General features: G+C 42.1%; 1 protein-coding gene across 1 annotated transcript; it reads left to right on the top strand.

Moving 5' to 3' along the window:
- Positions 1–296: 296 nt before the first annotated feature.
- On the top strand, positions 297–13,796 carry si:ch211-253b8.5 (dysbindin). Its single transcript, XM_005915348.3, has 4 exons — positions 297–624; positions 12,438–12,590; positions 12,681–12,824; positions 12,900–13,796. Exons 1-4 carry the CDS (start codon positions 582–584, stop codon positions 13,154–13,156), a joined length of 597 nt encoding a protein of 198 aa, XP_005915410.1. The 5' UTR covers positions 297–581; the 3' UTR covers positions 13,157–13,796.
- Positions 13,797–16,147: the final 2,351 nt, after the last annotated feature.

Genomic DNA, 16,147 nt, shown 5'->3' with positions numbered 1-16,147 from the left:
ATATTCTTTCTAAAGCGTTGAATTTGTCCATAAAAACAGTTATTAAGGAACTTTTTGTAACTCTCCCTCTGACTCTTAAGGTGAAGCAGTCAGGTTTAAATAAATAAATAAAATAAAATAAAAGCGCGACAGGGAACAAGAGGCAGACAGGGAGGAGGCGAGGGGGAGGGAGGGGGTGTAAGAGGACCAAAAATAACAAAAGGCATGAGCCTGTCTCTCCTCGGTATTTTCCACTCCGTTACATAAAAATCCCTCCTTCCCGCTTCTCAATAAGCCTCCTCGCTCTCTCCGTCTCTGCCAGCTCCTCCTTCCGCCCTGTCATTGGTCAGCTGGTCGTCCTAACAAAGCCGCTGTCTTGATCTCGTCCAAGTGGTTCTCAGAGTCCACTGGGGGAGGAAGGAGGAAGTGAGCGGCAGGGTGGCAGCAGTCCCGCATCAGTCACTTCGGAGCAGTCTGAGTGAGAACTGAAGAGGTGGGAGATGCTCCCCTGGCTCTGTGCTGAACTGTCACAAGGCTGACCAGCCACCGCATACCCGTCATCCTCAGCGCCTCAACCTGTTTCTGACAACTTTCCAGTTAACATGAGCTCCTCGTCAGCCAACCTGCACAACAAACGCCTACCCTGTAAGTGCTTTTATTATTTATTCTCTTATTCTTTGCAGAACCTCAGCTTTCAGGTCAGGTGGTAATATTTTGACCAGAGGCTTGCTCCAGTAACACGTTTTTTATTTTATTTTTAGATACAAAAATGCAGGGCATGAGAGAGAAAAGGGTTCCTCTCCATATTTGGTAGGCTTGCTTGTCTCTTGTGCTTTTCCCAGATTTGTTGGTTATGTGATGTGCCGCCAGGTCTTTAAAAGTCCATCTTTTAATCTAGATTTGTAAATAAGAAATTAAATTGATTTAGAGCTCTATTACCATTTTGTGTGTGTGTGTGTGTGTGTGTGTGTGTGTGTGTGTGTGTGTGTGTGTGTGTGTGTGTGTGTGTGTGTGTCAGATATAATAGGAAAGCTTGTGGGATAGGTCTGGCTATGGGTTAAGTATCTGCTGTTGTGATGCTATCCGAAGTGACTTGTCCAAGTGCTGTGCCAGCCAAAAATCAGTCAGGAATGTTGAATCATCACCCTGAGTAATGGTCCACTAATACCAAAAGAATAGGTCGCACTCTCTATGCACAAGAACAGGGATGCATTCCCACACACACACACACACACTGAGGCAGCCTTGGATTGGGGCCACCACACAGCCCCAGACAAAGATCTCTTATTTCTAATGGGATTGCGCCTGCAGATCTCATCAGAGTTGACTCACTGCCACAGAGTCTGCAGCTTGTTTCACGGACACACCAACCCAGATAGGATCCGAAATTGAATTAGTCCCAAAGAGATCAGTGATTTCACGAGGCTAAAAAGGATCAGGGCCGTAACTCCAGAGAAGACGTCTCCCATCTGTTGCTCTGACCCGGCCCCGCTTTACCACATTCTGATTTTTCTTTTTCTTTTTTTTGTGGGTTGTGCTGTGCAGTGAGGGATTGACCAGCTGTTGAGAGCATGCTGCAGACAGAAATGTGGAGGCTGAAAAAGGAAATTGTTTCTATACTCCATGTTTCATAGCTCGGTCCCCTTGGGCACGACCCAGATAAGATGGAGGAGGTTGATGCTCTTTAATAAGCAAATTAGAGGAGTAAAAACGAAATCCTTATCATGTACTGTGTGTTTCATTAATTGTTTACTCTCTGAGGGATTCAAACAGTACGCACACCTGTCTCTGCTTTGCTGCCCTGCTGTCTAATGGAACTTAGCATCTAAGCTAGAAGGGAAAGTGGCACTACACTGAACAACCTCTATTATGCAGAAAATTGTTGACAGCTACAATTAAATGTTTATGTATGAGAGCACTGTTGAATATCACGTATATGGCTGGGGATGCTAACCTGCCTACAGTGATGGAATTGAGATTGGGACATGTTTACACATCTCTGTGATAGCGTTTCATAATGACCAGCTGGTGAGTCTATAGGGAAATGCTCTCAGTCTATTCCAGTGTAGTAGCAGAACTCACTGAAACACTTTATAGCCGTGGCCCTAGAATCACCTTATTTCACACTTCAGAATCTATGTCCACATAAATGGGTTTAATAATAACTTTCTGCTGGCTGCTCTCGTAGGTCACTGGGACCAAACTGACTTGAGTTTGGTTTAATTATTGCTTAAGTCTGGATCGCACAGATAAATTGAGGCTAATGCACCAATAAGAGCGTTTCCTTTTTTCAAGATTCAGACGCTACAAAGCGAGGCACTCGTAATACCGTGTTATTATTCTCAAATAAGACTCATTGCTCACTAATGTGAGAAGAGCTCTCATGTTGCGAATACACTGATTATTCTGCTGCAAACAATGCTTCTTGGCATGTCGGTGCTTTAAGCTAATTGAATGTTTTTGAGTGTTAGCGCGTGATTATACAAAACACGGATGTCTGAACGGTTCCCATTAATTTAGCGTAAGCCCCGTATCCCTGAGGATACAGACCAGCTCCGTTAATTAGTTCTCCAACAAATCCATCTCCTTACTTTTCAGCTCAACAGCATTTTGTGTATCCCTCCAGGGTTCAGAGCCACTCACACAACAACAGCAACAGTTTGTCACTGAGAGAAAACAAATTCACACCAAAAGAAAATTAAAGTGGATCTGATGGCCTTTTATGGTATGAGATGGTTCTCAGAAAATATCACACAGAGAAGGTGACACTCACATCACTGCTTTGGTTCAGCCCACTGGTTAGATTAGCCAAGCTAGTTATTAGTAGTTATCAGCCCACATTCTTACATATCCGTATATAAAACTGATGTACAACTATAGAAAACATTAGAGCATCCCATTATTCAGTATACAGTGCTAATTGCTTTTGGCACACTTGATCCTTTGTGCACCTTTTTGCTAGCGAGAGGCATCCTGACGTCATCCTGAGGACATTAGTTAAAAAACAAAGGGGGTGTTTTCGGTCAGCAACAAAGACTGAGCTTTCCTTAAGATGGCATGATGATACAGCTTATCTAACGAAGTTTGTTGTCGACCAGTGATTTTTTTTTTTTCTTTTTTTCTGGCCGGTCTGACACTCCTGTTCAGTTTGTTCCTGTTTGCCAAACCAGACTGGTTACCATACCACACTGAGAGATTGAACACAAAACTGAGTTTGAATGGTTTACTGTGTAATGGCCATGTTTTTGTAGTTTTCTGACATTCTATTGACTGTTTAATCCATAAATTAAGAACCACAGCATAAAATAAATGAATCGCTCAGCCCTTATCCTTGCTTTAAACACTGACTGTTTGCTAACTGCGCTGCCTCAAATGACAACATTTGCTACTGGATGTCAGCTAAGATTTTAGCATCTGAAGAATGAGATGTTTCCTCCGATAGGTGGTGGATTCCAAATTGCTGCTTTTCTTTTCTATTCACAAGGGGCCGATGGAGCCACATGTTTTGATTTGGCAGATTTTTACACCAGATGCTGTTTCCGATGCAACCCCCTGGGGATTTGTACCTCCTCCTGGTCTCAAACACGGGATCTTTTACGTGTTAAGTGTGTGTTAATCACTAAATTATGGTGGTGGACTCCAAATACAGAGCAAAAACACTGTGAATATTGGACTTAGTCATTGATATATAAAAAGACAAGGCACAATAGGACGGCACCTCTGTGATGTGTTTCTCCCATTCCACCAAACCACAAAATTGCCATCAGACAGCGTCAGTTCTAACGATTATTTTTCCTTTTTGAAATATGCTCTGTAAAATCCCAGCTGTTTTTGAAGCAGTCACACATGCCTATCTCGTATATCTCGTAACCATATTCAAAGTAGCTTGAATCATCTTTTCTTCCCAGTCTGTTGCTTAAACTTGAGCAGATCCTCCTGACCATGTCCGTACACCTAAATGCTTTGACTTTCTGTCATGTGATTTGCTGATTAATTATTGGCATTAGTGAGCATTAGTATAGCTGTCAGTGTTTGTGTTCGGCCTCATGCCAAAGATAATCAGAGCGGTGCTGACAGTAAGGACAACAGAAGACCTCAAGTGTGATATCGCTTTGAGCTCTTCAAGTGCCATTTCTTAAATAATACTATGTAACGACAGATGAGACCCATTTAAAAAATATTTGGCTCCCAACATGCGCCCTCAGTCAGTGTCAGTGGTTCTGGACAGCAGTGGTTTTCAGGCTATCACTTCTGTGAGATGAGTGTCTGGTTCTTCCCATATCCTGGGTAAGATTTCCCAAAGCTGGCGGGAGATGTCACCCCCGGCTTGGTTGAAGTGCAGTAGACCAGGAAATCTCTCCAAAGCTGCTTCCTTTCCAGGCTGCAGATAAAGGAGCCAAAAGTCTACATGATGTAAATCAGCACTTGTGTGAATGCCTTTTGTGCAGCTTTTGTCTGCAAAGGGTTAAAGCTTAAATACTAAAATAGTGAGAAAAGTTGCATGAATTCTTTAACAAGTATGCAAAAAAGGCAATGATTGGATCCGTACAGCAGTTGGTGCTCAGTACATCAAGATAACGCCGCACTGACTTTTTTTCATAGTTTATACAGAAACTGCAGGCCACCCTGTCTGAGTCTCAACAAACAGACGAGCCGTGTCTGAGAGACTGTTTGGTTTAACCAAACATTCTTACAATTCTCCCGGCTGAGATGAAAATTGCTTTAAACCTTCCTCACAAAAATGAGGAGAGGCGGTGAGACTTTACAAGAAGAAAAGAGAGTAGTGTTAAGGTGACTGAAAGAAGAAGCGTCGCTCAATGTTTTAATAAAGACAGAAAAAGAGTTCAGGATGACGATGATGATGTACCCAAAATATTTCAGAGCGTGCCTACAGATTTAATTATCAGATTTTTAAAAAGTGTCTGTTTTCTGAGCTCAGCTATGTTGCCGTGCCCTGATTCAGGCTGTTGACAGTCACTCTACATACACTTTGCCTCTAACAAGCGGAACAAACTCATTAATACTGTTTACTTCAGTGTAAGACCGTGTAATTTGCCGCTGCACTCAACAGAGATTTGTGCATTATTGACTGGTTGGGTTAAGTAATTGAACACTGTGTTGTTCATCAAGAGTGATTTTGAATAAGAGGATTTGTAAATGTTCTGGGTACATCAGTACTTTGTCATCCGCTGAAGCCCATTGTGTCGATCAGAACTCGCGGCAGTCTGCTGGTGGACGTATGGAGGGCAGTGGGTCAGGGCACTGACCTACAAACAGTCCTATTGTGGGTTTACAAAAAAGGGGAAGGAAGGAGAGGGTTAACACTGATGTCATTGTTGGTGGATGGTGCTGGACACTGCTTTGTCCTGGGATGAAGACACACTCATGCACCCAGCAGACATGCAAACACACATCAACAACACTTATAAATAATTCACTGCTCTTGCAACTGGAGTCTAATAAATGTCACTTTCTTGTAGGAGGAAAAAGAAAACCGTGTGAAAAACCCAAAATAATTTGAGAGGTAAAACAGACACTGCACAGCCTCCGTGTTGTTGTTCTCTATTTTGGTTGTTCCACTTCAGTTCAAGGCACTTTTGGAAGGAAAGTGCAATGTTTTCATAAACCGCAGCGATTCACACTTTGCTGGGACCACCAGTATGCTCTGATCAGGATAAGGAGAAGCACAACGAGATGTTTTTAATGTTAGTTGTATACTTGTGCTGTAATTTCAGACTGCTTCACTGCTCTCACTGTTAGGGTAAATCTACCTGTAGCCAGCCACTGAGTCACCATTAATTACCACAGACACTGATCCACTAATGACCAGCTCTGCACTGTGAACAACCCACTGATGCTGTTAAGATTACTGCTCTGTCGGAAGAGACTATCAGTAAAAATAACAACTAATGAGCCCAGCTATTACTTCCTGTGTCTCTTCATCTCTACAAACCGAACTCTTGCTTTAACTTACTTTTATCTACTCCTTTCCATCATATAACACATTTTTCTTTAGACAGCCCACTTCTCAGTTTTAGCCTTTCAGCCTCCCTGACCTTTTCTCCCTCTCGCTTTCTGCCTCCTTTATGTGTTTACATCCTCTGCTTCTGCTCCCTCGCTCTTTCTCTCTTGTCGCAGTCGGGAACCGGTCCATGTGAAATAAAATCTCTCTCCTCTGATAAGCTAAAGTGTGTCTGGGTGGAAAAGGCAGCCAGTCTTTAAGTGTTGCCTCAGACCAAACAAGTGTTACCTCACATCTGTCCCACGGTTTAGAAGTACATGGTCGTCACCCCTCTCGTTTGTAGATAAACTACAATTGCACAGTGTGTTTGAGGGAGGCAGAAACGGAGCCAAGAGCTGTTATTTGAATTCTTTTGCTTTTCTACTGCAGTCTGCTACTTTCATTTAAGGAGCCAGAGGGCTGAGGGTAGGTACCACCGCTAGAGCCATTTAAATGGCAATATTACAAGCTGTTTGTAAAAGGAAAACGCTTCTCAGAAAAAAAGCCTCGGCTTGGCTGAATGGAATCAATCCAAGTGTTTGGCAAACTGCCCTATAATCAAAGCAGAAGAGGAAAATGTGGTTCTCTCCTGCTTTCTGTTTAGCTGCTGTTTACTGAAAAGTTGTAGCTCGTGCTGCTCCTACAACTGGATTGTTTCGGGAGGCCTGTTTCCTCTGCTCTGACCTTCCCCTGCCTGTGAGCTCACATTTTCATTTAGAACAGTGATGGGCTAATGGCAGCCTCCAGGCGACAGCGAACCCTCCTATCCCTTCATTTAGCCTCCAGATCAATGTGTTGCCTCTACTATTTGTGCAGAAAACTGCCATTACAAAGTCCTGTCCTTGAGAACATCACAGGGGAACAAGGCACGTGGCATGGAGATGCTAAATAGATACAAAGATTGACCCGATTTTCTTTTTTCTTTATGCATTTATGCACTCGCATAGTGCCCTGTTTTGTTCAGTTTGTCGAGTAGAACAAAGTAGAGCATACTCTGGATGTGTTTTGTTGAGTCTGCTTCATTAGGATATTATGACACATTTTTTTTCCTCGGAAGTCTAACAAAACTTTATGCAGGTACTTGAGTCCTTACAGTTGCATCTTTTTTTCCTAGCTTTCTGATGACAGTTTTTCATTGGCTTTATAAGATGAATTAGCCTAATTTCTAAAGTGATTTCCTGTAAGTGGAATCATGTCTAAGGAGTACAGGCCCGCCCCATTCTCTTACATTGCTGCTTTTGTCTGAATTTGAATGGACTCTTTCTCCCACTGCCGCCTGAGCGGAGGATCTGAGTTTGTGTTTATGTGGGAAGCCAGAGCAGTACACGGACATGTCCAGCACGCTCCCTCTTTCTTCATCCTTCTGTCTGTTCCAGTCATTCTGCATGCCCAGCTGGTCTTGAGCCCTGGTCTATGACCTTTTCTTCCTCAAGTCCCAGGGCACTGACAGGAAGGAAGGAGGGGGGTGACTGGAAGGACAGAGGGGAGAGACATGAGGAGAGAAACAGAAAGAATGGTATACTGGACAACGATGGAGAAAGGAAAACTGAACCGAATTCTTAAAGTAATAGTATGGCTTAAAGAAAGAAATTGAGATAGAACAGGATTTTAAAATACAGTAAGATAGGAGGAAGGAGCAAAGAAGAGATAAAAATAGGCAGAAAAAAATCAGAAATGCCACCGAAGGATGAGAAAAGGAAATAAATGACAGTTTAATGCATGTTGCCTCATTCAGCAGCAGGAACTTCAAACATATTGTGGTACAGAGGGAGAAGTAATTAATTGATCCCGTACTGAATTTGTACGTTTCTTCATCATTTGGATCATTTGGAAATTGAAGGAATCTAAAATCACCATCAAGCATACTTGGTCTGGCGATCTATGCAAGATCTTACCACACAGGGTGATCATATTCTTGAGGAAGGTGGTGGATCAAAACTACAGGAGGAGCTTGTTAATGATCTCGACTTGCTGTGTTTGCATGAAGAGAAATGCAGAGTAGAGGTGGGAACATTATGCTCTGGGGCTGTTTTTCTAATAAGGGTACAAGACAACTTCATTGTATTGAGGGGCCGATGGATGCAGCCACCTGCTATAAAATCTTGGATGAGAAGCTCTTTCTCTCAGCTAGAACACTGAAGATGGGTCTTTCAGCATGACAGTGATCCACCAAGCCAACGATTGCTAAAGAAGAATCACATTAAAGTCATGTAGTGGTCTAGCCAGTCTTCAAACCTCAGTCCTGTAGAGAATCTGTGGAGGGAGCTGAAGCTTTCTTTCAGTTTCTGCAGCCACGAAACTGAAAGAATTTGGAGAGTTTCTGTAAAGGGTGTGGCTCTAATACGTATTTCACTCGATGACATGCAAATCAATTTATAGCTGTTATATAATGTGTTTTGGTTTGTTTCTCTTTTTTCCCCCTAAATGTTTATGTTGATATTCTGTCTCTCTCCATTAAAATAAAACTACCATAAAAATTAGAGAACAAATAATTATTTCCTCCCGTGTATGAAACTAAATACTTTGGCTTGTGGAGTGGAAGAATCAGACTTGACATGTAACCTGGACACCATGGCCATGGTTTTCTTTCGAGGATTTCCCTGTGTGAGTATTTGCAGAGGTCACTAGGTCATCTGCGGCTACCGAAGCCCACTGATCAAGGTTACCCAGCAGGAAAAAGAACCAGGAGGAGTGAAGCAAAATCAATGTGGGGATATACATCTGTAGCTAACCTTTAGCTCTCCATGTGCCTCAGCCTTTAAGTAGAAACAATCAATGCTGTGATCAATCAGTGCTTAACAGAGTAGGAAAAAAAACCTCCAGGATAGGCAGTTTGCTTAAACCTGTTGCCTGTCATGGAAAGTGAAATTTTGTCCCAGCCTCCAAAGATGCTGTTTATTTTCTGTAAGCTCTCATTATCGTTCAGCCAGCACAAATCAAGTGTTTCATCCCATATGATGTCCTCAGCCGGTCACATTAAATAAGGGTCTCTTTTTACACACACACATATCAGACAAGCAGTGCCTAATTGTGACAGACATCTTGCTTCGTCAGCTCAGCTCCCTTTGCTTTCCTTAAGGCTCTGAGGACAAAGGCATTCCTGATTATGCAACAGTGCAGTGCGAAGAGAGCATCACAGACCCACGACCTCAAACGTCTCTATGAAGACAGAAATGCTGGAAAGGCAAAACGCTGCAAGAGTGACTGATGCGCCAATGTGGAAAAAAAAGTTTTGAAAGCTTCAGGAAAGAGGTGTCGTGTCTGTACCAGCTGTACTAACTATAATAATAAAAATAATGCCCATACATTCTTTTTCACCTGTCCAATTCAGGGTTGCGGATCACCAGAATGATCATCATTGTTTACTGGCCCTGGATGAACTTTCCAAAGTTTAAGGAAATGGTCATCATTGGGTTCTCCTTCTCACGTCAGGCTCTTGGTCAGTGGGGTTTTGGATGTTTGAACAAATTCTCACCTTCTGAAAAACATTAATAAGGCATAAAAACTTAACTGATCTCTTGATGTAAAAGTAAAAATAAGATGAATGCTTGTTCCAAACACCTGTGCTAATGTTGTTAGCTTTCTGTTGCCAGTTTGGTTAGAAATGTTTTCAGGCTGTGGAGAGTCCTTTCTTTATTTCTGGGTTCTGTGTCTACACCCACACACCGTAGGTGCTGTCAGCATCCCTCTGCGGTTTGAATGGTCTTATTCCTGTTTTCCAAAGCTGTCTGCCTGTCTGATCCCAAAGCCAAGCCCGGCCACTGTACCCAGGAGGGACTCTATCAAAGAGGGCCAGAGACGAGCTGCAGTGACAGGCTCGTGTCGTTCTGCCACCACAGATGTGACTCATGGGGGGCACTGCGCTGAGACAGCACTCCAAAGAAGGCAACCTGTTGCTGCTTTTAGGCTTGTGCTGCAGTTTGGGGATTTAAAGTGATTATGCAACAAGTCTTTATAGTTCATAATGAGGACATTTTTGGCAAAGATAGTCTCCTCACATTGCCAGAGAAAGATTTATTTATTTATTTATTTTTAACCCCTTTCCCTGGTAAACATCCTGAGAACATTGTCTTTCTGTTCTCCATCACTTGCCTGTGTAATTATAGAGCTGCTGTGACTGCTGATCTCAACAAAGACCAGCTAATCTTCACATTACTTCCAGTTTGGACATGGCTTGAAAGCCTCATCCAATTAGCTCAATCCCCTGCCTGCAGGTTGTAAGAGCTCCTCAAAATTCAGACACTGCTCTAATGATTACAACATACTACTGTATGCACGCTGAGAGTAAGTGATGACACGTAGAACACATGCTTTCATCTTTTCTCTCTGAGTCTAGTAGGAGGAAAAGGAGTAACAATCTCATAAGTATCTGTGGCCAGGTGAAATGTTCCCCTCAGTCTTCTGTTGGCTCCAAATGCATATTTAGCATCCAAACATGTGACCGGTGTCCATTGTCTCATCCAGCTCTTTCCTGGTGTTTAGAAATGCTAAATGACTTTCATCTTAATTGCCTCTGCATTTTTTTTTGCTTTGTTTTTTTTGTAGAATATCTGACTAGTGTTGTTGAATAATGGGGGTTTCCAATACCGGTTCTAAGTGAATAGCGCACTGCGCATCCACACAGTAAAAAATGTCTAACACAGCACCAGGTCTCCACCCCTGGAGTCAAGCTGCTTGGATGTAACGTCTGCTCAGCTACACAGTAAAAGCTTACAAGGAATCACGAATCCAGAGTCTTTACTAAGCATCGAACATTTTTGGTCTGTTTTTCTGTTATAGTATATAGTGTATATAGTATAGTATATAGTGATCGATTACTTAGACACAACCAAGATATCTACATGCCTCTACACGCTCATTTCAGCTTTTTTTTTTTTTTTTTTGTCTAATATATTTTTTCCTTCGAAGTCATGCGTTCTGATACTTACACTATTCCTTCCTTTCTTTCTTCCTTGTTTCCTTCCTTCCTTCCAGGGTTTTCGCCCCTCCTCCTCCTGACAGCTTTAGATATATTACATACTAAAAAAACTAAAAACTCTATATATAGAGAGATATAGATCTTTATACAGAAATAGATAGCTATAGTAGCAATCACTTTAACATTACATCATGGTGGTGGCCTATGATGATAAACTGAAGCTACTTAAGGGCTTCTGCTTACATTTGACTAGTAAATATCAAGTTAAAAAAGTTGATAAAGGAATTCAAATGTTCCACAGCTTGATTCTAAACTTAGTTTGATCAAAGAGTAGGGCTGCCACTTTGATTTTTTTTTCTTTATAACAGAAACTGATAAAATGATATGAATCACTGCTTTAAACAGAATCTAGTTTGCTGTACTTTTAGATTTTCATTTGGCTGTAATATACGATTCATCTAAAAGAACATAAATAAAGTTTCTGCTAAAGTAGATACAGTTAGCATGCTAAAAATGGTATATAAAAAGCACATCTTTATTCAAATGAGACATGTTTGAGTATTGGACTTTGGCTCAGAGTATGTTGACTGTTTGATCTCAGGCCTCTCCACATGTATAGCAGCTCTGCCACCTTTTAGTGACTGTGTGAAGCACAAAGCTTAAACTGGTGTTGTTCTTGCACCATTAACTTAAAACAGAACTACAGACATTATACAGATTATATATGGGAGATCTATTTTGCATCATTCTTTCCTTATGAACAACATTCATACTAGTTTCACATTCTTAATTTCTTCATTTTCATGAATAAATCATAGAATTAAGGTGTGTAATCTGAGACATAAAATCTTAAACAGGAGGTAATGAAAAATTCTGCTAATTTCTTCCCTTTCCAATCAGCACAGATTAATTGTATAGTTTTTTATTGTATAGTTACTTTCATTGGGGTTTCTTGTACCTTTGTAACAGATAATCTAACTATTGAAAGTTGAAAGACAGAAATCCTTCTGCTTCACAGTTCACGTGTGGATTAATGTCTCCACCTACTGGCTACCACCATTGACCCCTGAGTACATGTATAATGGCTCTCAAGCTAAACAATCCTTAGCTTGAGATGGTCTTACTGACCACCACATGCACCATCAGAGTGAAAGAACTAGTTTGTGAACTCCACCCTGCTGTGGTGGAGGCCTCACCTGGCCCAGCCTCCAAATGACAGGTGGCTGTAGCTCAGGAGGTGGAGCTGGTCTACTAATTGGAAGGTTGGTGGTTTGAGTCTGCATGCCAAATATCTTTGGGCAAGATGCTAACCACAAGTTGCTCTCTGATTCATCCATTGAAGTATGAATGTGTATGACTGTTAGATAGAAAGCACTTCTGCATAGAAATAGTGTTTGTATCATTGTATGAATGGGCGTGTTGTATAAAGTGCTTTGAATGCTCTGGGAGAGTAGAAAAGCGCTCTATAAATCCAGGGATGCGGTGAAAACTTCAGCTGAGCTGGTGTCTGAGTTCCTCTTCTTCTCTTGTGATTGCCAGCGGAGAGCGAGCGCAGTCAGCGGCTCCCAGATGTGGACGCAGCACAGCAGCTCAAGCTGAGAGAGAGACAGCGTTTCTTTGAGGAGGTCTTCCAGCACGATGTGGATGTCTACCTTTCCTCGGCACACCTTTGTATCAAAGATTACAGAAGACGTGAGTTGAACTGTTGGTGTTTATGCATGAAAATGTGCCATATAAATGCACAATAGTATTTTCATACTGTTGTTTCTCTTCTTACTGCAGCTCCTATTGGCAGCATCTCTTCTATGGAGGTGAATGTGGACTTGTTGGATCAAATGGAGCTGATTGACATCTCTGACCAGGAGGGTTTGGATGTCTTTTTCAGTTCCGTAGGAGAAGAAGGAATGCTGACTTCCCCGCTGCCAGGTAAAGAACAGAACCTTAATAAATGCACAGCGGCACAGCTGCATCGCTAACAGTGGTTTTTCTCTGACGTCCTAGGAAATAACAACCACAATGAGGAAGCAATCAGTAATGGACTGTTTCGACATGTCCTTGAAAGTCTTGACGCCAAGTCCCGCATGTCCTCCACATCTTCAAATTCTTCCTCTGACAGCCAGACCATGAATGTCAATGGGGAAGACACTCCTGTTGTTGGGTCAGACAGCGAGGAAACGCACACCAATACAGTCAAGCGCAGAGCCATGTCCGCAAAGACAGAGGAGGGGAAAAGTCCGAATTCAGCTTCGTCTTCATAGATTACACCCTCTCCTTAGTAGATCTCTGCCTGCAATACAGATGTTAACACCTGAGTGAAGAGCGGACTTTGACTTGAGTTATTGAAACAGACGTTTGGGTCTTTCTTCCATATAACTATCTTTGATCACTATTTACAACCTTCCTGTTTGATCAGTTAAGCTTAGGGTTGTTGGGACTATTAACTGTAAAGATGGAGACTTTTCTTTTTAACCTCACAGATGGCTGATTAAATTTGTACAGTATTAACACAAAGCAGGGAAGTAAAGCAATAACTGAAACAAAAATATTTGGATAAAGTATGACCTGTGTTCATTTGGTAATGTTTTTTAAAGTTCTGGTATTGAAGTCAAAACTTTGTCCTCTCACAACAAATTAAAAGTTTTAACAATAAAGGAAGAGAGAAAAAAACCTTTTGTGTGCTTGTAACTAAGTATCAAACAGTGCTTCCGTCTGGTTGTTTCGCTTCCTGGGCCTAACATTTTGTGCAAAAGTCTCGAGCCACCACTCATATTCTTTTTTTTGTTGTTCTTTGGTTTATTCATTTATTTTTTTCACCCATTTTCAGTCCAGTCCTTGTAATAGAACATTTTCAGAGGAATGTTGTGCCTACAAATAACAGACAACTCAGCAGAGAACCAATTTTAAAACACATCTTTAGACACTTTGTTTCTATGAAAAATTTGCTATGAAAAATGTCAAACTTAATAGTTTTACAGACATAAAATTTTATTTTGACATTCCCAAATTTTGTATGTCTTGAAATGGTGTGCAATGTGTTCGTTACAAAAAACAGACAACTGGAGGAAAAATGAAGTGGCAGGCCTAAAACTCTATCTACAGCTGATGAACGGTATCGAAAGGTTGTCCTGAAGAAATATGGGGGAAAAAATCCAGCAGTGGCCTGATACATCTACTGTTCACCAGTGCCCCATCAGACCTGGTCTCAGTGGAGGCGTGCCTCTGGGTCATTGTTCTGTGGAGCACATACATTTGTGAAAGCATTCCTTTCAAGCAATATGCTGACAAAACCTGTTGCGCTGTCATTGTATTTCACAGCATCCACTCATGAGGAATTCAGAAGGGAAAATCTCTCCAATACAGGAAACTCTGGGAACCAGGTTGCATATGCATAAGCTGGAATCCTCTGATATTCATTGAGTATGACAGCACCCACCAGGAAGAACACCAGATCTTTTTACCCAAAATCTACTTTTAGTTTACAAGAGTAAGCTTTTTCTATATTATTATAAGGAAATCTTTTGTGAGATTTGCAAGAAATCTTCTGCCGCTCACACAAAGTCTTAAAACCCACATGGAGTCAGTTAGGTGCACTGGTATAATCTTTACATGCATCAGACAGTGCTCAAAGTAAGGATATCAACCAAAGAGGAAATATATCTACTCATTTGTAAAATGTTCAGTATTCCTGACATATTAAGAAAAGGGTCTTGTAATTGATTAATTAAACATTCAGCGTTCCTCTCTGGTCTGGGTCATTAGACCAGAGTGAGGCACTGAGTCAAAGGTTTTCTTGTAGTCAATCCAGGCGGTGCACAGGTTGGTCAGTCTGGTCTTCTAATCAAAGTCAAGTGCTGAGCCATGTCCCCAAATACAGAGGGAGGGGAAAAGTCAGAATTCAGCTTTGTCTCTTTCCTCAGTAGATCTCTGTCTGCAACACAGATGTAAACACCTGAGTGAGGCGTGGACTGTGAGAGCGAAGAGTGAGAGTTACTGGGGCTCTCTTCCATATAGTTTTTTGATTCGACCTCACAGGTGGGTGATTAAATTGTATACAGTATTAACACAGTGTAGGGCAGTATATTAATAACAAAAACAACAACAACAAACCGAGCACTCGGAGAATGCAACTCCCCTGAAAGACGTCGTATACTCAAACTTTGATGTTTATGTTTTTTAATACAACATGCTAATGTCAGCCTGCTTTTATTATTATAATATGATGACAGTCTCTTATTATTGTGACATCGTAGGACATCATATTGAAAAAATAAAAAAATGATGAAATCTTTTTTTCCAAGGTCAACTTGGACCTCGGGTGCTAACAATAAGATAAGATACCTTTATTAGTCCCACAAGGGGAAATTTGAAGGTCACAATGGCAATCAAGGTCTAGTATGTTGTTGTGTAGTTTGAAGACAATCTGTAGAAAATTGAGGGTAAGTTGTTATTGAAATATATATTTGGTGTGACCTTGACCTTAATCTGATTTCACCTAAATTAAATCAGCTCGAGATGTTATTGGTATCTACCCCCCCCCCCCCAAAAAGGAATGAAAAAAAGCTCTCTTGAGTAGGCAATCACAATAAAGCGGTTCATTTTAATTTGCAGATTCAAGTTGCTCTTCATACTGTAGCGGGTCAGGGCTGTTCAGGGTTCTGTTTGTACAGTTATGTTTTGTTTATGTTGCCATAGCGTCGGGTGACGCCCTCTCGCTGCGACGGTGTGTCCTTCCGGGGTCAGAGGGCGCCCTGTGTGTTGTTGTTGCCGCGCTGAGCAGTTATCTAGTGGCAGTGTTTTCTGCAAATGTTAATAAACGGCTGTGCTCCCTGGCTAGCTCACGGGAAGCAAGACCAAACGATACCTCCGTCTCCTCCTTGTCTGAGCTCGCCACATTGGTGTCAGAAGTGGGATAGCTCACCCTCGCCGTAATGGAGAGAGACATTCAGAGGCTGGAGCAAGCCGTCGAGGAGAACATTCCCCGCTTGGGAAACTGGCGATTGAAGAGAGAGGATGTGAGCGGCCATGTAAGTCCCCCGACGGGTCCCGATGGCGCGAGCGCACCGCGGCGGCGGCCCGTCGCGACAGATGCTAGGGCAATGCTTCATGGGCTACCTCTGTCGACCCACACGCCGAGCCCCCAACCGCGAGCAGTTATGCCTACCACGCCAGTTAAGGTACCGAAATACAACGGGCTAACCCCGCTAGAGCCCTACCTCTCACAAGTGCGGCTGGCCCCAGACATAGTGGCT

This window comes from Haplochromis burtoni, unplaced genomic scaffold, assembly GCF_018398535.1.
Source record: "Haplochromis burtoni strain Fernald_Lab_line unplaced genomic scaffold, NCSU_Asbu1 Contig_12, whole genome shotgun sequence".
NCBI classification, from domain to species: domain Eukaryota; kingdom Metazoa; phylum Chordata; class Actinopteri; order Cichliformes; family Cichlidae; genus Haplochromis; species Haplochromis burtoni.
Note: the sequence above shows the minus strand (reverse complement) of the source record. Positions and strands in the feature narration are given on the sequence as shown.